This window comes from Cygnus atratus, chromosome Z (genome assembly GCF_013377495.2).
Source record: "Cygnus atratus isolate AKBS03 ecotype Queensland, Australia chromosome Z, CAtr_DNAZoo_HiC_assembly, whole genome shotgun sequence".
Lineage (NCBI taxonomy): Eukaryota > Metazoa > Chordata > Aves > Anseriformes > Anatidae > Cygnus > Cygnus atratus.
In genome coordinates, this window is record NC_066396.1 from 69,085,610 (window position 1) to 69,107,959 (window position 22,350).

General features: G+C 49.0%; 1 protein-coding gene across 4 annotated transcripts; it reads left to right on the forward strand.

Moving 5' to 3' along the window:
* Positions 1-238: 238 nt before the first annotated feature.
* On the forward strand, positions 239-22,350 carry TBC1D2 (TBC1 domain family member 2). Of its 4 annotated transcripts, none has more exons than XM_035563003.2 (15): positions 239-360; positions 779-947; positions 2,667-3,162; positions 3,811-3,943; positions 4,436-4,577; positions 6,391-6,527; positions 7,163-7,350; positions 8,486-8,872; positions 9,673-9,783; positions 11,419-11,606; positions 12,745-13,215; positions 14,478-14,598; positions 17,948-18,133; positions 18,819-18,940; positions 19,663-22,350. In XM_035563003.2, the coding sequence occupies exons 3-15, from the start codon at positions 2,752-2,754 to the stop codon at positions 19,862-19,864; spliced, it is 2,799 nt and encodes a 932-aa protein (XP_035418896.1). In that variant the 5' UTR covers positions 239-360; positions 779-947; positions 2,667-2,751; the 3' UTR covers positions 19,865-22,350. The 4 variants fall into 4 exon arrangements, with proteins under 4 accessions (XP_035418896.1, XP_050572109.1, XP_035418898.1 ...); XM_035563005.2 differs by having other exon boundaries at positions 281-399; positions 19,663-20,771; XM_050716152.1 differs by lacking the exon at positions 19,663-22,350 and having other exon boundaries at positions 18,819-18,944.

Below are 22,350 nucleotides of genomic sequence, written 5' to 3' on the forward strand. Positions count from 1 at the left end.
GCTTAAAGTGGCCCTGTATTTTAGTGGCCGTATATGATATTTTAAGTGTCCCACCTGCTCCATCCCCTCTCCTGGGCTGGGATGAAATCCCCCCTACCCCGGCGCACTAGCAGGCTCTCGCGGCGAATCGTTTTATTTCCGATACCCAGCTCGGACCTTTTAATTTAACCATTTCTTTTTATTTTTGTTTCTTTTTCCCAGGTCGAGCCTCCCGCCTCGCTGCGCTCTCGCTCCGCACCGCCCACGGGCGCCACCGCCCGGCCGCTCCCTGCCCGCCCCGCCCCGCCGAGCCGAGCCGTGACACCGTCGTGACACTATCGCGACACCGCCGCGGCCGGTGGCATCGTGCGGCCGGAGCAGGTACCCCTCGGAGCATGTCGTGCCCCCTTCCCAACCAGGGTGTGTGTGTGTGTGTGTGTGTGTGTGCGTGTCCCACCCCAGCTCCCCACCCCGTGTCCCCCCACCCCACCGTCCGTGCAGCCGCCCGGGTGCCCCCCAGGCTGTCGCCGATGTCCCCCCCGCCCCGAGCCGGGCGGTGCCAGCTCCAGCTCCAGCTCCCCGCCGCGCCGGGCAGTGCTGCCCGGTGCCAGGCGCCAGCACCCGCGGCTGGTGCTCCAGCGGGGGTGCAGCTGGGCCGGGGCTGCTCTGCAGGGCTGCCAGGGAGCGGGGAGGGCTGACACCCGCTGCTCTGAAAACATCTGGGCACGGTCCGCACTGATCTTCCCCTTTCATTGATGAGTCAGTGCCAGAGCTGCTCTCAGCTCAGTATCTCTTTCAGACGGTTCCCAGACTGCGAGTGGGCAGAGGGAAGCTTGAGAAGCCCCTCTTCTCTTGCTGTTGGATTTGTTTTGGAGGCTGTGGTTACCTGGCTGGTGGTGCCTGCAGCGATAGCTCTGTGCCAGCAGACGGTGGCTTCCCAGGGACATCGCTCTGCTTCTCTCAAGGAGGTGAGATCTCCTCTACAGTGCTTTGCAATGCAGATCTAACCAGATCTCTTATAACAGGGTGCTCGAACCCATGGTGTGGGCGCGTGGAGCGTCACACTGGCAGGAGGAAGAAGTATGCTGGAGTCTTCAGACAATGCAGGTCCCTGCGCTGATACTACCATGAAAGCCCTGGGGTCTGTTAGGGAAATTTGAGACTGCTTCTTCCTCCTGATAATGATTTCTTTGTGCCAGGCAAAAATAGCTCAGAAATGAAGGTTCCAGTTGTTTCAAAAGCTTCCTTGCAGTGGCACCTCCATGACGGGAGCTTGTTCCTGGCACTTGTGAATATTTCCAGCAGCAGGATCTGTAGTTGCCAGGGGAGTGGACTGAAAGAAGTTCCAAAAAAAAGTTCAAAAAAAAAAAAGTGAGCATTACCTACAGTTTTCTAAAAAGTTTCCTCGTTTTTAAAAATGAGGGAACAGCAGGAGGCAGCAGTAAACGTGATGGGGCATAACCAGTGCTAACACATGTAAGCATTCTTTCAGTCATGATGGTAAGTTGTTCCTAAAAGCATGAGCTTGGGCAATGCCTCTTTGTGCTTCACGGTATTAATCAACATTGACCTGTTGTCGTCGCGGTGCTGGTTGCTGTGGTCAGTGGTTTTGTGGCTGCAATTGGATTTCCACTAACTTAACATTGCATCAATTTATTTGTTTACATATTTGCTCCAGATACCATAGTAACTAAACTGAAGCCTCTAGTAGTCCTTTCATTAGTCGAGGTATAAACCATGCTTTTAGTTAAGGAAAACAAACAAACAAACAAAAATTGCAAATTATTCATAGGTATTCTCAGGGGTATTATTATTTTTCTTTATACAAGGGCCATTGTTGTGTGCAGCTGTGGGCAAAAAATCACACTGGCCTTATGGTTAAGCTCTCCAGCAAGTGTCCAGAAATGCAGCAGAGTTGCCATCCTTGCATGAGATCAAAATTTACGTGAATGAATTTTAGTGAGATACTCCTTTGAAGTCAGCACCTTCTTTGAGAGGGTGGCTAGACTAAGAACCTCTACAAATTCCTTCCAGCCTTATTTTTCTGTTGTTCTCTTGCATGTTGCGTTCCTCCCAGGAACCCAGCAGGGTACTTTGGCCACTGAGCCACATAGTCCATTCTGCAAGGATCACAGAATTTCTTTCTCTTGTGCATAATCCATCAGGTGAGGCCTGCTGGATGGAGACCTGGCACATGATATGTGGGCTATTTAACAGCAGTCCTCAGCTGGCACAAATAGTGTAAAAGGATGCTGCATAAGGTGGGATTTTTCTCCAGACACTGTGATTTAAAGTATCAGTTGGACACACAGTGGAAAGCTTATCTGAAATCTCTTGACCTGAATACAGGTTCCTTCAGAACTTGCAACTATGTTTTCTGCATCTGATACTTAACATTGTTGTCTGGGTCTTCAGATCCCCTGGTTACTGATACTGATTTGAAATGCCCACAGGCTTACTTATCACCTGAGAGATTGTGGCACTGCTTCTTGGCTACTAGTCTGGGCTGGTTTTGGAATTGAAAGGAGAGAAAACAGATACGTAGATGTCATCTGAGCACAGGAAGGGAGAGAGTGATGGCTAAAAGTAGAAGCTTGGGACCTTGGCTGGGTGGTTGAAAAGCTAGGGAATGTTTTTTGTCATATGCTAGACCTGAACTTATTCCTCGTTTTTTTCATCATCTGCAGGTTGAGATAGTTGGGATCTGCTGTGGCTTATTTACCTAGAGGATTTACTGTTTCAATTTGATACTGTGTATATTTCCTGAAAGAGATGAAAAAAGGACCAGAAAGTGGAACTTGGCCCCTTGCTGGAGTCCCAGGCAAGCTAGCAGAGTCAAACCCAGACAACAACAGGAGCGGTGGAGCCTCAGCAAAGGAGAAGGTCATACTTTCCTCTCCTGGAGAACTAGAAAATGCGCAGTTGAAACCCAGCAGAGAAACACCCAGAAAAAAACTCTGTGGCTATTTAAATAAGCTGGGCATCAAGGGTCCAATCAAGACTTGGAAGTCTCGCTGGTTCGTTTATGATGAAAATAAATGTCACTTACTGTACTACAGAACTGCACAGGATGTGAACCCTTTGGGGTCCATCGATCTCTCCAGCGCCAGCTTTGACTGCAAGGTGGAAAATGGTGAAGGGGTTTTTGAGGTCAGAACACCAAACAGAGTTTTTACTTTGAAGGTAAGGGTCAGCATCTTCTTCAGGGGGCTGGTACAGAACGTTCCCCATCAGGACAGACACATCTCTGCTAACATACCTCAGCGTGAGTTTCACTTTAGTCCTCAGCCTGCGCTGTTGCCTTTTGGACTTAAATTGTTTGCGCTGTTTTTGTGAGGCTGGGATTCCACTACCTGTGAGATGACTTGTCTTTAACAGAATAGGAATAAAAGTCAAATCGGGTGCTGAATTAAAGTTATTGAAGAGCCCTGCAGTCCACTTTGTAACTTACCGAACAGAAATGGGCTCCCCTGTATAAAGTGGCTCCTCCAGCAAAGAACTTTGTTACATTCTTATCTCTGTGGAAATCTCTATTGAGAGAACTCCATGGGTGATTTCCAGTTAAAATAATTGTCACATTTCTGCTTAGCCTTGGAACACAGTAAATGAAAAAGGGTTTAAATAAGGTCAGCTGTCCTCTGAGGTTCTGTTGCTAAGGCCATGCTGCGGATTTCTTCAGTCCTTCCAAATCAGAAGCTGTAGCATAGGCATGACACAGCCGGCCTTTATTTCTGCAGGCATGGTCAGAGCAGTGGTGGTCATCCCTACAGGGTGCTGATGATCTTATGCTGATGAGATTGCCCTCTTCCTTCCTGTTCTGTGTTATCTTAGGCAATCAGCAAGCAGGCAATGATGTACTGGCTGCAGCAGCTACAAGTGAGACGTTGGGAATTTTGCAATGCTCAGAGCAGATTTCCTGTGGGCAGCTCCCAGCTTGTGAATGAACCTCTGGTTGACAGAACAAGTAGGTGTTGCGTGTGTCAGCCCTTCGCTTGCTTTCAGCTCTCCAGTGATGAATGGTTCTCCTCATCTGTAAGTGGACAGAGGCACTGGCCAGGTTTTTGAACGCAGTTGCTAACTATCAATGCTTGGATCGATGTTACCTACACATTAAAACTATCAAACACTGTGTTGGGAGAAAAGAACAGCAACAACGCTGTTCCTCATCCCTTTAGGAGGTTAAAGGTTGATTGCTTAGAGTTAGTCACTCTCACGGTCCGATGGTTGAAGTCACTTGGTAGTCCCTGAGCGGATAATGTACTTCTACCTGGAACCTTCTGTAATTTGACCTTAAATACAGGAAACCTGCTCTGTTGCCTTTGTTCTGCCTGGCATGTTGTGCACAGCAGGTCTAGCTGTAAGAAAATGTGGCTTTTAAGTTACGTGAAGGAGCCAAAGTCCAATGCAGGTCCGTCTTGCTCACTTGCATCTTGTGTTCTGGTTTGTTTTTACGCAGATGTTGTCGACAGTGAGGACTTTATGCCTCCAGTCAAAACACCAACAGAAGTGGTGGGGTTAAAAGCAGCCTCTTTGCCTGCACCCCAGACGTCTACTGCTTTGCAGAACATCTCCCTCAAGCACCCTTGGACAGAGATACAGTAAGTGCACGAGGAGAGCTGCAGTGCATGCTACTTTTTTCCTTCCTCACCTGTTGGGTATTGTGTGAAACGGGACGCTTGCCTAGGTAGGCAAACCATGAAGCAGCTTTATGGAGGATATTCCATGCAGAAACAAACTTCCTGCTGGAAGCTCTTTCACATCCCTCTGTTCCAGTGCATTCCACATCATCTAGCTGTCTTGGTTGGTCACTAGGTTTTTCCTATGGCTTGGTTTAGCTTTCTTCTGCAGCTGGTTGCTAGCATGCTTGCCATGGTGCATCCGAGCATCACTCCTGGAAGGACATGTGGGCAGGTTGAGCTGTACCCTGTAGGCTAGCGACAGAAAACCATTCCAGTGGATGCAAAGGACCGTGAATACTCTGCAAAGCAGGAACTCCAAGGACAAGGCATTGGAGCCTGTAAAATGGCCCTCACGCTGCGCAGCTTGCTGCCCCTGGCTGGGTTTCAAGAATGTAAGTAGTCACACGACCTTCACTGACACTGTGGTTGCCACTGCAAGGTGTGGCTCCACCGGGGCTACAAATTACAAGCCTTGGGCAGCTACTGTTGCTCAAAACCAACCCCCACCAGTGTCTCCGTAAGTGTAGTGTCCCAGTCTCTTATTTACAGATAACCGAAAGCACGCAAGCGGTTACAGGTGCAGTAGGTAGCCTGGCCCTTGCCAAATGTTTTTGGTGGAGAGGTTGGCTGTAGTTTTGTACCACCACTACTATGGCTACAATCTGATGCTGTTAGGAGGAAAGATCTTCTATGAGACCAAAGAGTATCAGTCTCAGCTGTGCTTTTTGCAGGCTATGCATTCTTTCCTCCCCACTCTAATTAAAAGTACTGTAATCATAACCCCTCTCCAGCCTTACCTTTGCTAGCTTGAATAACAATTGCTTCTTTTCAGCTTCAAATTATATTGCTCCCCTAGATCTGTGAATGTTTCTGAAGGCTCTGTTGCTGTTGGACCTGCGTCTTCATGAGTGTAGTGTGTCTGATTTCAGCCAAGCTCGTCGGATCCCTGAATTGCTCCTGTTTCATGGGAAAAACACAGGGTAGTGTGAGATAGAGATAGGCAAGTGCCTCACTTTCTTGTGTAGGTTTTACAGAAAACACTAGCACGTTGCTGGTTCTGCCTGGTCCTGTAGGAGTCATCTCCTAGCTCTCCTGGCAAAATCTGAAAGCAGCAGCTGTAACAGTCTTTGATGGACTGGTTCTGGGTCTGATTGCAATTTTCTTCCTGAAACTTTACTGTATCAAAGGCTATCAAGACTGTTGTGGCAAGGGCATTAAATGAGCAAAGCACAGGACCGGCGTTATCTTCAGCTGTGATCATTATGGCAGTTTTGGCTGTGCTGTAGTGAATTGAGCTTCTGTTGGCACCTGGGGGTTTCTGCAGTGAGCTAAGGAAAGGGTGGGAGGGAAGAGTGAGAGAAGGAAGGGAGGGAATGAGTATGGTTGCTCTACTGTTGGCTTTGATCCTTCTCTCCAGCCTGATGCCTTTACGTACAGGGCTCAAGGACACGGGGGAAGATCCCCACCTGATTCACACTGCTGTGCTGGTACCGATATTGGGGCAACTTCCTAATATCTGCCAGTTTCACCTTTGCTCCCCTTAGATCCACTGGTGCCATGGACAGTTAATTTTTTTTTAGCACATGGTGGAGACAGGTTCTTGGAGGAGGAGTGGGATGTGAGTAAGTGTGAGATATGAGGAGGGGTGAGGCACTGGGTAGTTTGCATGTGAACTGGCTGCAGTGTTCATGACTTCTGTTCACGAGGCTGTTTTGATCCCTTCTTGTTTCAGAAACACTGTCTACAATATCTGCGTCTCCAAGCAACTCCGGGGGAACAATGGGAATATCTTTAATTTCAGTGAATTCCAGGAGCACCCTGAGAGCCTGGATGAGGAGCAAGAGGCAGAAGTGGAGGCAGGGTGTGCAGGTGCCTGTTACTGAACTGTGTGAGCTGGTCCAAGTACGACACCATTTACCAGGGAGTCAGACTTAGCAGGAAAGGGGAGGACAGAATGGCAAATAGTCCTGGGACATGGAAACTTGGTCACGTTGTCTCAGGTTCCTTCCAGTGTTGCTAGCACAAGAATGACACTTTTTGCTTTGCTTCAGGCTGAATCTGCCTATCTCCTACTTTTGGAGTCTTCTGTAGAGGCAAAAATATCATCCACGATGCCAGTCCATACTAGTATTTCTTTGAGTTGGAAGTTAAACTGCTGCACAATCACATTCCTTTCAGCCTTTTTCTTCCCAAACACGTGGTGGAGCTGTGGAGTTTAGACTGTGCTCTCCGCAGATGCTGACTTGCATTTGCTGCGTGCAGGGTGGGTGGGGTGCAAGGAGAGCTAGCAGGTACCATAAGGCACCGTGGCTTTGTTTATTTTGGATGTACCTATGGTTGATCCCGACTGTCTGTGCTTCAACCCTGTGGATCCCAGCAGGTCGATTTTTCTTGTCCTGTGTGTCAGTCTTCTGGGTGGAGCTGTTGTGAGTCCCCCGATAGAAAGGCATGGGAGTTCATAGCAGCAACCCTGTTCTGTGTATATTAATTCTTTTTCCCTTCAGTTAAGGAGGAGATCCCGGAGGATGGGAGGCTGGAGTCTAGGGTGAACTGGGTCAGGAAAGCAAAGTGGATGAACAGTGGCTTCCTAGGCTTGGCTGAAGAGCTGTCCAGGGAGAGAAGCTCAATGGATAAAGTGAGTGTCCTACAGCAACAGATCCTGACGCTCACGGAGGAAGTCAAGTCACAGAAGGTGAGTGTGATGAAGGGTCTGCTGCTTTTTAGGGCAGGACCATGAAACTGGCCACAGGGACTCCCTTGGCCTTGGTGTTAGGCTGAGGAGTGCTCAGCAGGCACTCAGCTCAAGTTCCTGGTGTTACCCCTTGGTATGTAGCCTGACTGTGCCCAGCACAAGCGGAAAAGGGATGTCCTGCAGCCATCGCTAGGAATCACATCTAGCAGATAGGCTGGAAAAGGGAGGTAGAACAAGTCCAAGTGTGTTCTGCAGATACCAGTCATGCTGGTGTGTCTGTTGCTCAACAGGTACATGAAGTACAGTCCTGGATAAGGCACCATGATGCTGGCAGGAACTGCAGGGCTGAGTTGTGCTTTTTACAGGTCACACTTTTTTGAACAGTGATCCACTATTAAGAGATGACTTGATTGGAGAAGCCCAGTAGATGAGGCACTGCAAGGGCTGTCTCTCCTGAGCGATGCTCTTCTCCACGTGCATGGAGCAATACTAGGCTCCCCACTAATGATGCTGATAGCTCTTCCAGCAGAAGAGGCAGGTGAGCCAGGTCCCATAGGGGGCAATCAAGTTACATCCTTGATTTGCCTCCTTAAATATCTGAGACAGCGGAGCCTGAATCAGCAGCATGGTGCTGGGGCAAGCTTTTGTGTCTTTGTGTAGAATGAAGTGAGGGAGGACTCTGGTAGAGGGCCAGCTGAAATGTATACATAAATTTCCACCTGGTAGCAGGGAGAGATGTATACTGCATTATTTCCCTTGCTTCCATTTTATCACACTGCTGACCAGACCTCCAGCTACTCTGGTTTCTTCTGGGCCTCCCAAGAAGGGTGACTTGTAGAAAGCCGGAATGCAGGCAGCGTGAGCAGCAGGTTTCTTACTAGCAATGCACATAAAGTCAAGTTGCCTGCGGTCTGCTGCAAAGACCTTTCAGGCCTAGCTCTGAGAGCAGAGCTCCTCTGCTAGGGGGGTGCTGTGATGTCAAGGTTGCTGCATTCACTTTTGCTTCTGAAAGGAGTCAGTTTTGAGATCCTGAGAATCTTTTGCTGTTCACTCGTTTCTGCTGGGGTCTGTAGTCTCCATGCTGCCAGTACCCTGGGCAGCACTGCGATGCAATGGCTTTGCATTCCTTTTCCAGGAGCTGGTTAAACTTCTCCACAAAGCCCTGGAGGCAGCCCAGCAGGAGAAGCGAGTATCTAGCATGTATCTCACTGCAGCAGAAGATAAGGACAGACTGGAGCTGGTGCGCCACAAAGTGAGGCAAATTGCTGATCTCACCAGTCGACTGGAAGCTCTTGAGAAGGAAAAGAAGGAACTTGAGCAGGTGCTTGCTCTGAGAGACAGCCACATTCAGGAGCTCAAAGAGCATGTGCAGCATCTGATGGAGAAGAACCACGCCAAACAAGAAGTCATCATGGCCTTGACAGAGCAGATGGCCCGAGAGCTCTCTGATCCCCTGCAAGAAGCCAACACAATCACTGCAGAGACGTTGTATAAACAGCAGGAGGAGATTGAGCATCTGAAGGTGTGTGGAGATGACACAAGTCATTTGGGAGCTCCCATTTTGGTACCCTCTGGTTCAGTGGGAGGGTGTTCCTCGTGGAAGCCAGAGAACGTGTTTCTCTAGATGTTTTGTCTGTCTTCACATCAGAGACAGGGTGGGCTCATCTGGTGCTAATAGGGTTCTTAAAAGCATCCTGATCAGTTTCAGCTTCAGCCCACCGCCTGTTTTCTTTGACTTCATGTTGCCGTTGAGTGCTCACCTCGTTGTTCACTCTTCTGTTTCACTTGCTGCCGTCTCACTAGCTGTGTTCACTGGCTCTGTTAATGTGTGTTTCCCTCTTGCCAACAGTTTCCCGACACATCCTGGTTCTTTCAAATCCAGCCTGTTGTATTGTCACCATTTGCACTGTTATAATGAACTGTTAGCATGTGGTGGAGAATTTCTAGAAGAGCCACTTACTTTGTTGTGAGAGAGTGTTTCGCTGCCAGCCATGGGGCTAGGATCTGTATCTTTTTTTTTTTTTTTTTTCAGAAAAAAGAGTACATTATATTTTTCATCTCATTTAGGTGTTTCTCTAGCTTATATCACCCAGCTGTCTCTGTGTTTTCTAAGCACATTCATACAGTGTGCTTAGCATTTTCCAGGTGTCTTCTCTATGTATGACATTTCTATTTAATGTTGTACCTTGATTTCCTTCATAGGTAGTATTTGTGGTATCGGTATTTTGGAGATATTTTCTTGTCCCTAACACACTCCACACCTCAGTCCCCTCTTGGGATGCTCAAAAACTGTCCCTGTGTGACTGTTTTGCTTTGTGGCAGGATGATATTGATGCATACAAAACCCAGAACCAGTTTCTCAACTCGGAGATCCACCAGGTTACTCGGCTCTGGACAAGTGCTGCTGAGAATGAAAAAGCCCTTCTGATGAAGGTGAGGCAAAAAAACTTTTTTCTTGGCGAGAGCTTTTTCTTATTTCTTTCCAAAGCAGGCACTGGAATGGATATTGATACAAAACACACCAAGAAGCAGCTTTCTTCCTAACATTTTTTTTTGTAGCATAATGTTTTCTCTGCTTTGTGTTGTTCCCAAATTAGGTATTATAATTTTCTTTTTTTCAGTCAAAGTAAAATACTTGCAAAACTCAGTCTTAGGGATTCTGAAACGTAACCCAGATTTCTGCATTTCAGCTATACTTTTGGAAACGAATAAAGAAATTACAGTATGCTCAGGGAATGAGGAAAGTTTCCTGAGAGCTGGCGGGCTGACTGCACACTGGCTCCATCTAGTTTTGATTTCTCTAGGAGGCCTGGCACTGTCAGGTGTCAGTACTCTCAGATTCTGCGGCCAGTTCAGAGTTCATCTGTTTTCTTAAGCTTGACTTTTATTGCATAACCTGGCTACTCTCAGACTTGTCTAACCTACCTGCTAGTTCTGAACCAGTTCCCGAGTCTGGCATTTGTTCTCTGGGTTTTCCTTCCTGAGTTTCAAGGGATGTCTCCACAGTCTTGGATTCTAGTACAGGGCAAGCAGCTGCCTTTGGGGTGTTATTGTCATGCGTATATCTATTTGCTTCCCAGTCTTTTGAAATCCTGTCTACCTCAGCTTACTGCCCTTCTCTGATCCTGCAACTGCTGTAATCTTCAGAAGAGAAGTAATCAGACTGATACGTTCAATGTGAGGCAAAAGGCTGGTTAAAGTGGTAGCATGACAGTATCTTACGCTCACTTCTTTCCCCTGTATATGCAGCCTAATTCTTTCTATGATTTCTTTTTTGTTTTGTTTTCAACTGCTGCTTCCCACTGAGCAGGAATATTCACTGTGGTTCCTGTGAAACACTAATTGGGTGAGTCTTGTCACCTTTGTGGCCTTAGTTCCTCATTTGTGAGTTAACAATCACAATAACAATAACAATTGATAACAATCCTCATTTCTACCTCTCTCTCTCTCTCTCTCTCTCTCTCTGTGCCCTGGAGTATGATGGCAGCAGGGACTGTCTTGCTCTGTTTGAACTCAGTTGAGCTTCCTGTGCTTGAGAAACTTGTAGCAGTGCGATGGGACTGGGGTTGCTGTGGGGCATGTGTTCACCTTGTCTGTGGTTCTGCTGTGTGTTCTGAAAATCGCGTGGTCCCAGCTCAGTCCCTTGAGTGGCGTCTTTTGTCAGGGTGCACCTCAGTGTGGGGTAGAGAACTTGTCTAAGAAGCAGGGGAAAAGCCTGCGGAGAACTCAGCTGCAGTGGTGTCTCTGAGCTGAGCTGCCTGGGATATGGCCACCCACTGATGCAATTCATGAGGTAAGTAGGTGTCGCTGTATTAGGTTTCCCAATCAAAAAGCCTCAAAAAGCAACTTCTGTTGTGTGCTCACTAATGTGGTTTGTGCTTGTTCATTGACCACAGTGGTCCATTTGTGGCTGCAATTTCCGTGGCTGTAGAAAACTTCTGGATGTGTTCTCTGGGGCCTTGCTGATCAGGAGTCTTTGCTTGATATGTGGACAAGACCAGTAGAGACTGGAGGCAATACAGGAAGAACATCAGTGAGCCAGCTCATTCCCTCTTGTTTTCTCATCAGTGTGCCTGCCTGCAAGCCCGAAACTGCCAGATGGAGAGCAAATACCTGACGGTCTTGCGGAAGCTGCAGGAGACCGTGCCTGGCCTGCCCAGCTCCGATGCTGAGCTGGTGAGGAACCTCATCCAGGAAGCACTCCAGTGGGATGTGAAAGAAGGAGCAGAAGAAGGTCTGAACCTGAACCCTGTGAGGTAATAGGCAAGAGCACGGGGACGTTCACACCCTCACAGGAGTCCAGCATTGGAGGGGAGTGTGCAGGCAAGAAGGATCTGGGGGCAGCTCTGCAGCATGGACTTGGAGCTGTGACCTGGGAGGAGAGGTAGAGGAAGCTCATTTGGTTTGGTGATGTGGAAACAATGGATATCTGATAGCAGCGTATTGTTGTAGGAAGGCAATTTCTTTTGTAGGAAAATGCACTTTTTTGAAGTGCCCCAGTTTTGTAGCAGATTCTATTACATTTGGTTGAACAAACTTCCAGCTTCTCCAGGCAGCTTTGGAGTTGAGACTCCAATACCAAGAATATAATGATACCTTGCAAGTATCCCAGCATGCGGACTGTCTAGAACAGAACAGAATAATTCAGTCGGAAGGGACCTTCAAAGATCATCAAGTCCAACTGTCTGACCTCTTCAGGGCCAAGCAAAAGTTAAGGCATGTTTTTGAGGGCATTATCCAAATAACTCTTGAACGCTGACAGTCATGGGGCACCAGCCACCTCACTAGGAAGCCTGTTCCACTGTTTAACTGCCCTCACAGTACAGGAATGTTTCCTCATGCCCAGTCTGAACCTCTCCTGGCACAGCTTTGTGCTGTTCTCTCATGTACTGTCATCACTTACCAGGGATGATGCAGAAACCCTCAACACGCCCTACTGTCAGCACTCTTGGGGTTTTCTGATTAGTAGGAGATTTGCATTGTGCACAGGGAGACATCTGAAAGGGCTGTGGATCTCTGTTCTTTGTTCTGATGCCCTGAAGCCTTTGCAGTCCCTCCCTGAAGAACTCCCTCTGTACTAGGACATGGCAGGGAGAAGGTACACAGGTTAAGCGAGATACTACCTTGTGGGCAGGAGATCAGACAGGGTGAGAGAGGTCTGATGGGGTCAGGCTGTAGCTCAGAGCAAAGCTACACCTGAGTTCATGTGTCTGTGCTGTTGCTGCAGGCTCCCCTCTGCCTTCATGGCCCTGAGACAGCAGGCTCTTCCACCTAGCTGCCAGAAAAGCAAAGGAGGAGTGCCTGTGCTCTGGTATGGGCGACAGGAACCTGGCATTGGGTGGCCTTGACACAGGAACTGGCCTTTGAACTAACCTCTGCCTTGTGCCCTTCCAGTGAGTACGATGAGTATGGGTTTATGACTGTGCCTGACTACGAAGTCGAGGACTGGAAACTTCTGGCCAAAATCCAAGCCCTGGAGATAAAGTCCAACAACCTGCGGAGCCAGGAGGTGGTGGAGAAGCCCCTCCGCGACAGGTGGAACAGCGTAGGAGAGCTGAGTCCCTCTGCAGAGCTGAAAAGCCTCATTCGAAGCGGCATTCCTGTGGAGCATCGGCAGCGGGTCTGGAGGTGGATCGTCAGCCGGCACTGCAGCCGTCTGCCAGACCACTACCAGCGGCTGTTGAGGCAGAGCAAGAGCACTGAGCACCCTGCCTGCCGGCAGATTGAGCTTGACCTGCCCCGGACACTGACCAACAACAAATATTTCTCCTCTCCCACCTCCCAGCTCATCCCCAAGCTCCGGAGGGTGCTGCTGGCATTCTCCTGGCACAATCCTGCCATTGGATACTGCCAGGGATTGAACAGGTGAGGAACAAGGTATGCTGCTTCTTCACGGGAGAGCACTGGGAAGATGTAGACACTTGAGCTGTGATTTATGCAATCCCAGCCTCATGTCTCTAGATCTGTACTGGCTCTAGGTATTTTCCTGCAGAGTTCTGCATGTGGGGTCTTTTTTCCAGCCAGTGTTGTTGCTGGGATGTAGCAAGCAGCAGGATGCACTTGTTTGGCTTCCACATAGCTCCAGAATAGGAAGGAACAGCTATGGGAGATGGAGTGAGGCAGTCCCAAAATAACAGCAGGAGGGTAGGACTGAATTTCCGACTTGTAATGTGCTCAGCGGAACACCCTCGTGTTCCCTTTTTCTGAGAAGAGTTGAAGGAAATGGGAAGTGTTAGGAATGAGAGGGTTGGGGCACATGACACCCGAGGAGGAGCTGAGAAAATTGGGCTTGTTCTGTCTGGTGAAGAGAAGGCTCAGGGGATCTTCCACTTTTACTTACCAAATTATGGCTACAGAAGAGATAAAAACAGATTTCTTAGAAGTGTGTAGCTGAGGAAGAAGGACGTCAGACAATAGCTGCAAGAAGGGAATTTCTGGTTGGATCTTCATACGTAAGGAAAGTCTGTGTAAGCTATTCCTATTGCTCTTTGGATGGTCTTCAGAAAGACAATTTCCACTCTAGAGATCCCTTGATATTAGATGTTATAGAATTATAAAATGATTTAGGTTGGAAGGGACCGTTAAGATCATCTAGTCCATCCCCCCTTCCATGGGCAGGGACATCTTCCAGAAGAGCAGTTTATTCAAAACCTCGTCCAGCCTGGCCTTGAACGTTTCCCATCTGGCTAAAATTCGGTAAGTCAGAACTGAAGGGGGTTAGGGAGGATGGATAGGAGGGGGAGGTGAGCCACGTCACATAATATGGAATATCTCTGTGTGAGCTGTTTCCCACACTGAAATAGCCATAATCAGCACACTTTGCCAACTGTGAGGGTCTGCAGAACATCCTGTTAGCTGGGGAGTCTCATTTCATCACAGCAGCTCTGTATTTGATGCTGCATGTTTGCTGACAGAGGCACACAGGAAGGAAAATCACAACCCCATGGCTTCTTCAGAAACCCGCAGAACAGATCACTGTCTGGCTAACTCTCCTCCTACATCTGATGTTTTGGATTCTCAAGGAGCTAGAGACAAGCCAAAAGGATTCTTGGATTCACCTTTACCTGTGCTGACCTATGTCTCGTCCTGCAGTGCTGCATTGCCTCACTGTGTCTTGTCCATCACAGGTTGGCAGCTGTTGCCCTCCTGGTCCTGGAAGATGAGGAAAGTGCTTTCTGGTGCCTCGTCCACATTGTGGAGAACCTAATGCCAGCAGACTACTACAGCGACACACTGATAACGTCACAGGTGAGCTGGGAGCTCTCACTTCTGCTTGTACGCTGATGCGGTGATTTACAGTAGAGGTTTAAAAGCCGTCAGTCGACTTGTTTCACATGGGCACCAGTGATGCAGCCAGGAGCAGTCTGAAGAGGAGGGGAACCTCAATCCATCCTGCTCCTCCCAGTTTGATACCCAGAGCCTGGAGAAGGGTCATGGGTCAGCAGGAGAGCGCATGAAGAACAGCACAAAGGAATCCCAGCCACTCCAGCCAGGAAGGCAGCTTCATTGGGGGCCAGCTTAAATGTCTCTATGCTAACACATGTAGCGTGGGGAATAAACAAGAGGAGCTAGAGATGTGTGCACACCTGCAGGGCTGTGACCTCACTGGCATTATGGAGATGTGGTGGGATGGCTCCCACGGCTAGGGTGTTGGAATGGAAGGACTCAGGCTCTTTAGGGAAGGCAGGCAGGGGAGACCAGAAGGGGACATCACCCTCTATGTCAATGAGCAGCTGGAGTGCATGGAGCACCTCTCCTGTGAAGACAGGCTGAGGGAGCTGGGGTTGTTCAGCCTGGAGAAGAGCAGGCTCTGGGGAGACCTCACAGCAGCCTTCCAGTACCTAAAGGGGGCCTACAGGAAAGCTGGGGAGGGACTCTGTGTCAGGGAGCGCAGTGACAGGACAAGAAGTAATGGCTTTAAACCAAAAGAGGGGAGATGTAGATTAGATATTCAGAAGAAATTCTTCACTGTGAGGGTGGTGAGGCACTGGCACAGGCTGCCCAGAGAAGCTGTGGATGCCCCATCCCTGGCTGGATGGGGCTTTGGACAACCTGGACTAGTGGGAGGTGTCCCTGCCCATGGCAGGGGGCTGTGTGAGAAAAATCTCAATAATTTTCCTCAGACAGGATCTTCTGTGAAGTTATTTTATTTGCAATTGCAATGGCGGGCGTCCTGCAAGCAGGAGCACACCGTGAAAGTTTATCATAACCCTATACTCCCTATTACCTAACACCTGATTTCTCTCCTGTTTCCTCATTGGCTGAGTACTACAGGTTCACAACCTACTCGACATGCTTTTATACCATATATGTACAATTTGATTTGACCAACCATTAATTTCTCCTTTTCCTTTTTTTTTTTTTTCCCCTTCTTCTCTCCTGAGTAGAGAGCCCATGATTTTTGTTTTTACTGATTTTGTACTGCTCATCCTGTTTTTCTTAGCTATCCTCCTTGTTTTGGGACAGTGAGACCTTCCCCGTACCTGCTTAACATACTCCCCACTGCTATGCTGCACAATCACTTCTGAATGTGCAAGGTTAGGGGAATTTTCCACTGCAAAAACACCTTCTATTGCAAAAACACAACTTTGTTTCTCACAGTTGGAACTGGATGGTCTTTAAGGTCCCTTCCAACCCAAACCCTTTTACAAGTCCGTGATTCTGTGAGCTTGCAATGTGTGTGATTTCTTACAGGACAGCTGACATCACCTTTCAGTCCCTTCCATTACAGAGATACAGAGTTGTTAAGAAACTGAGTACCACTCCTGAATAATAACCTGGAGGTCAGGTTAGTCAGAAGAAAGGTGTCCATGAAGTGTACTGTTATTTATTGTAAGGAGGGCCCAGTAAAAGTGAAAAAGTGAAGTGGCAAACTCTGACACATGTAGGACCAAACAGAAAGAAAATGCCATTCTGGAGCCCATCGCATTTTTCTTTAGAAACCTCACCCTATCTTCTGGAGTGCCCTGTGCTTCTGGTATTTTTATGTACTGTTATTTTTATATTCACTCTGCTTCAGTTCGTGATCAAATGCAGTGTTAATTCTGGCTTTGGGGCTGCGTATCAGGTTGTTTTTTTTTTTTCCCCTGCATATCAAAAGCCCTGTGGCCGTTTGATATAAAAAGTTTTATAAGTAACTCATCCTCCTGGTTCAAAGTTCCTGGATTTCAAGGTTTTCACGGTGTGTTGTGTTGTATTGGATGTACGGTGTCCTCCCAGATGGGCACAGAGCCAGGATAAATTCCTTTTAGCTCAGTGGAACTGTAATTGTGTGACCCTACCACCCACACCCAGCAGCGCCCAGTCTGGTGCGCCTGGCCGTGACCTTGGTCTCGTTGTTGTGTGTGGTCTTTTCATAGAGAAAAGGGTTTCTGCTGTGGGCTCGCAGTAGATGAGGCTGCAAGCATCAGTAGTGGAGGGGGAGTGACTGTGCCACTGAATTGACAGGAGTTTACTGGGATATCGGTGTGCTGGTGAAGAGGCCAGCCCACAGAGACTTGGGAAGCAGCCAAATCATTGTGCAGACAGCAAAATGTCTGTGCTGTAGTGATCTGGAGCAGGTAGGGTTAGCAGTGAGATTTAATAGACGGTGCTCAGTACTCAGCAAATAGTGATTGCCAGGGAAAAAACAGCAGGCTGGAGGACACAGAGGCTCCCCTACGTTTGCTGATAAAAGACCATCAGCTGAGTAAGCCTTTTTTTTTCATAAGACATCCTGGGCTCACGTTTGGCCTCTGAAAGTCTGTCCAAGAAGGAAGTGAAGAGGAAGGTCTAGGGTGATGCTTTGTGGATTGGCTTGATAAAGTGAAAGCTGGTTGAGAAAATCAAAATTTAGTTCCTGTGGGTTTTAAAGACCAAAGCATATCACCTCGTCTGGTTTGTACTACAGGCTCAAAGCTAACTGGGCTGACAGAGCTGGGGCAGTAGTATGACGTGGTGTAGGGAAAGACCTAACCCTGGTCTTGCTCCGTAGCACTTCCCCTCACGAAACCATAATGTCCTTGAGATGAAGCCTTTATAAACTTGAGTCAAGGATCTCGCTGACTGTGTTTCTGTGTCTCGGCTCATACAACCAGAAGCAAAGCACAGACAGTAGAGGGCCCAGAAAGAGAAGCTAAGTGAGAAGATTGGCTCCTGCTTGTGAAGGCAGAGAGGGATCTTAGGTATTTAGTCTGCACGTGGGCCATATGCTGTCGTTCAGACCTGGGCATGCTTTTAGGCCCCCTCATTCAACTGAACACTCATGACATTACAGAAGGTGTCAGTGAGACCAAGGTGGAAAGGTGTGGCTTCGTTTTCCTTATTATCTTTGCGACTGGGAAGGAATATGGTCCTCTGCGTGAGAACACATCCGTGCTTATATCTCAGCCCTGTTTCGGCTCCACTGGGTACAGCATACAAGTACACCGCTCAATAATTTTGAAGGACTGAGGGACAAAGGATGCTGTGCTCTTCCTTGGGTGTACCTAGGCTAGAAGACAGCACCAGTGATTACTGCGGCATGCGTGGGCCATCATCCTGCTGCATTGTTCCTCTCCTTCAGCACCAGGACTGCTTTTAACAGATAATTTGTTGTTTTCTTTTTTGTCAACTTCAGGTAGATCAGAGAGTCTTCAAAGACTTCCTGGCAGAGAAGCTGCCTCGCCTCACGGCTCATTTTGAGCAGCATCAGATCGATGTCTCACTCATCACCTTCAACTGGTTTCTGGTGGCCTTTGTGGACAGCCTGGTCAGCGACATCCTCCTGCGAGTGTGGGATGCCTTCTTGTATGAAGGAACTAAGGTGAAACCCTGAACCTAGGCCTGCTTCCTTCTGCACTTCCTTCCTTCTGTCACTTCAGTGACATGACAGCAGAGTGAAGGATGTCCACAGGTGTCAAAGAGATGGGGGGGGTTGAGCCTCTTGTCCTATCCTGACAGTTTGGTGGGGTGCCTTGGTGCCTCCTTGTCATCCAATGTCATCTGTGTAGTTGCTGCTTGCAGGCAGACCTAGTCCCTGATACTGTGTGCAGTGCCGCTGACATTTTTTAGCGTGTAGTCCTGCTACAAAACTGCCGAGTTTTCTGACAGGCCACCATGTCTTCTGCTCTGCAACCCAGACCTAGCTGAGAGGGGACAGATAAAGGAGCAGCAGATGGGCAGAGATTTAGCACTTGCGAAAAAATGTGAGTCTTGCGTTGCACCAGTGTGTAGGGAGAACTGGAGAACCCTTGTTCTCCAGTTGGACATCCCTTTAGGGTCCTTTTGGAGGGTCTGGTGTGCTCTGGAGCTGTAAATTAGCATACAGAGGGTCGTTCCCTTGGGATTAGCTCTGGGCTTTTTTAGGCCCACCCTAAAGCAGCCTGTAGAGTACAGGAAACCAGCATGAACTGCAGTGGTGTCTCCCTCACCCCACGTTTTAAGCCAAGAGGGCCTGATCCCTCAGCTGCCTAAGACTTTGTCACCTGAAATGCCTTTCAACCTTCCAGGTGATTTTCCGCTATGCTCTCGCAATTTTTAAATACAACGAGGAGGAAATCCTGAGAATTCATGACAATGTGGAGATTTACCAGTACCTACGTTTTTTCACAAGGATGATCGTGGATGGCAGGTAGGACTGTGGGTTATAGTCAGCCTCCCGCTCTGGGCCTGTAGTTGTTTGCCTCTTAGGTCAGCCTGAAAAGAGTTGTGACCAGCCTGTTAACAGAGATGCATGCATTGGCAGGTCAACAGGACGTTGAACAATGTGCCTCTTTTCTGACTTTTTTTCTGCATGCTGTTACTTAAAGCCTGTTTGGCTAGGGCGAAGGCATGCTGCAGCAGACCAGGCCACAAAGTCTGGGCCAGCCCTCTATTTTCAGCGTCTGGAACTGGCACTGTCCCCGGCTGGGTTTCTCTCAGCTGTAGCAGGTGGGGAATTCGGGAGCACAGAGCTGCTCGCAACCTGTGGTGACAACATGCGCACGAGAGGAACATTTATGTAATCAGAAGGGCTGAACAGAGGAGACTGTTCCTACTCCAAGGGCCATCAGAGTTGGCTTCTGATAGCCCAGCTCCTCACTGACTGCTGCATACTGGTACCTGAAAAGATATGCCTGGGCTGGTGTTGTGTTAGAAGCAGTTGCCTGTGATTCAGTTATGGTTCTGCTGCTTGGCGACTGTTGAGCTCAGAGCTGAAATACGAGGCTGTGCTCTCTGCAGCCTCCTGGGGCAGCCCGGTGCAATCTGCAGCAGAGGTAGATGGTCTGGGAAACCTCCCTCTCTTAAAACTCTTGGGTATCTGTTACCATCTTAGGCAGCAAACAGGGTCACCAGGCCTCTTTTCCACTGCAGGAAGCTGATGAACATTGCCTTCAATGACTTAAACCCCTTCCCCATGAAGCTGCTGAGGAACCGGCGGGCAATGCACAGGGAAGAGCTGGAGACAGAGCTGTGCGAGCTGGAACAGATCAAGGCAGCCTATGTAAAAGAGAGAGCAGAGCAGGGGCCTCAGGACCTGCAGGAAGTTGTCAGCGAAGAGGAAGAAGAGATTTAGCAGAAACAGAGTTCATCGTCACTGCTCTCCTCACCTCGCAGAAAGTCTCCAAAAGCAACTGTCGGTAAGAGATGGAGACAGTACAGGTGATCGCAGCGGGAGTTCATCTGCCCCAGGAAGCAAGGCTGTGGATATAGGACCATTTGGGGATTAACCCAGGCTTTGTGATGTTAGAAGTATTAGAGGAATTTCATCCTCTCCTGTACTTCTCCCACTCCTGCCCACCCTGTCCCGTGCAATGCAGGAACGCAGCTGGAGATCTGTAGGAAGTAACAGCAGTGGCACCCTGACAGAAGTTGACATGGTGCAAGTGACCCAGCCAGGCAGGGCTTTTCTACCTTTTCTGATGGAGGCTTGAAAGAGATCTTTCTGTGCATGTAAAATCACCCCCCAAAAAAAAACAAAAAACATAAGCTGAGAACAGTCCCTCACTGGTACCTAAAGCTGCTTAGTTGATTAGGAGGGGAACCTGCTCTTTGAACCCATCAGAGGCTGTCTTGCCAGGAGAGCACGCGTTTAACATTGCAGCTACTAAGTCACGCCGCGCTCTCCGGGTGGCTGTTGGGGCTGAGGGAGGCCTGGGAGCTGGAGGACATCTTCCCATGGGGCTCAGACTGGGACAAGTGAAATGAGATGCGGGAGGGTGGAGTCGCCTCCCCAGTTTATTTCAGTTCCTGTGGGAGCCCATTGGGAGCACAAGGTGCGTCTTCTGCCCGACTGGGAAATTCTGGGAGGCGCCTCTCCTCTCTCTTGAGATTTGAGCAGAGCCGTCCGTGGTTTGGCTGGACCCCGGCAGCACTGTGCCTTCCCGGGGTGAGTGTGCTCCAGGCAGGAGCTCCCAGCATTGTGTGAAGCCAGCTGCAGCCTGGCTGGTGGCAGGCTGTAGCACTAGGACTGCAGGGACACCTGAGTCTTCTGGCTGCCTCCAGTTGACCAGGAGGAGTGTGTGGTCCTCCCCGTCTGCCTCACAGGTACGCTCCTTCTGTACCAAGTTTTTGCACTGATGTCCCTGTCTCTGACCCATGTTCATAATCCACGTGATTATGTTCCTTCTGACTTGAACGCCGTGAGGTTTTGAAGGGGATCTGTCTTTTCTCCTTGCTGTGCCCGAGTTTCCGGTGCTGATGGTGCTTTGAGCCCACGGGGTGTAGCGCTCTGGGGGCGGAACCATTTTGGACTAGGTCACAAAAGAAAAAGCATTAATATTTCCTGAACTAGCAGCTGGCCTCCGCGTGTCGAGTGCACAGAGATGCCCTGCCTGCCCCTGGGGAAGGGGGTCTGGTGGCCTTCCTCCCCGCCTCCTAGGACTGCCCTGTCCCCAGGCTGGATGCCCAGCCTGCAGCTCAGTCCTCCAGAGACGCAGGGTGAGCCGAGCACTTGAGAGAAACACGGCTGCTTTTCCCTCTGCTGATTCCGCCGCCCTGCTTTGCTGCTGAGCGGTGCGTTATTCCAGGTGCGCCCGTAGTGCAGGCACTCGCAGCACACAGCTGCAAGGGAGACCTCTGCTCTACATTTCTGGTGAGCCCATTGAGCGAACTACACCTCATTTAACCCTCCTGTGGTGTAAGTCACCTGTGCTCGGGGAGGAAGGGAAAGGAGGCGCTCACAGCCCGTGCTGCTCTCAGCCAGCTGGGCCGCAGCCAGGATCACAGACCCTGGTGGGCACCGTGCTGGCCTCTGCTCACCTGAGACACGTTGTATGCCTCAGCTCCACCCCAGACACTGCTGGGCCAGTCAGCCAGGCTCAAAGAATGATAAAGCCTGAGTTGGCAGAGACCTCTAGAGGCCAATCACACAGCGTGAATGTAATCCAGGTGGAGATGAGGTTCTGGGAAGGTTGGGAACCCTGCAGCAGGTTAGATGGGCAGGAGCGAGGTGAATCCGCTGCATGTCATTGACAGCTGCGCACACTGAAAGCCTGGGGTGAGAAGAAAATGTAACTTGAGTCTTTCCACAGTGTCTCAAGCAGAAACACGGTTTTCAAAACGATACCATGTAGCTAGAGAAGCTCAAAGGGCAGAAGGTTTTTCTTCATAGGTCGTACTGCTAATCCAATTAATGAATACTGCTGCGTGCATGCCCGTGCGCACATACAGGTTTTTGTTACTGTTACAGAGTTTTGAGAGGCATTCTCTCTTAAATCAAGACATGGAAATTAGGACTACACTTACAACTGTATTTTTTCAGGAGCCTTTTGCAGCAGCTGATTTTTTTTTTTCTTCCATCCTGTCCCTACGTTCTTTAAAAAAGGCATTTTCCTGCTCTAAGGAACCAGCTTTGGCAGGGGGGTTGGACCCGATGATCTTTCGAGGTCCCTTCCAACCCCTTCGATTCTGTGATTCTGTCATTCTGTGATTCATTTAAAACACGCATTATTAGACCAAACCCTAGTCTGACATATCTATGCGGTGTATGAATGTGCACTGGTCTATTTGTGTTACATAACGACCTATAAAAAATAAATTAAACTTTTCTAAAGAAGATGT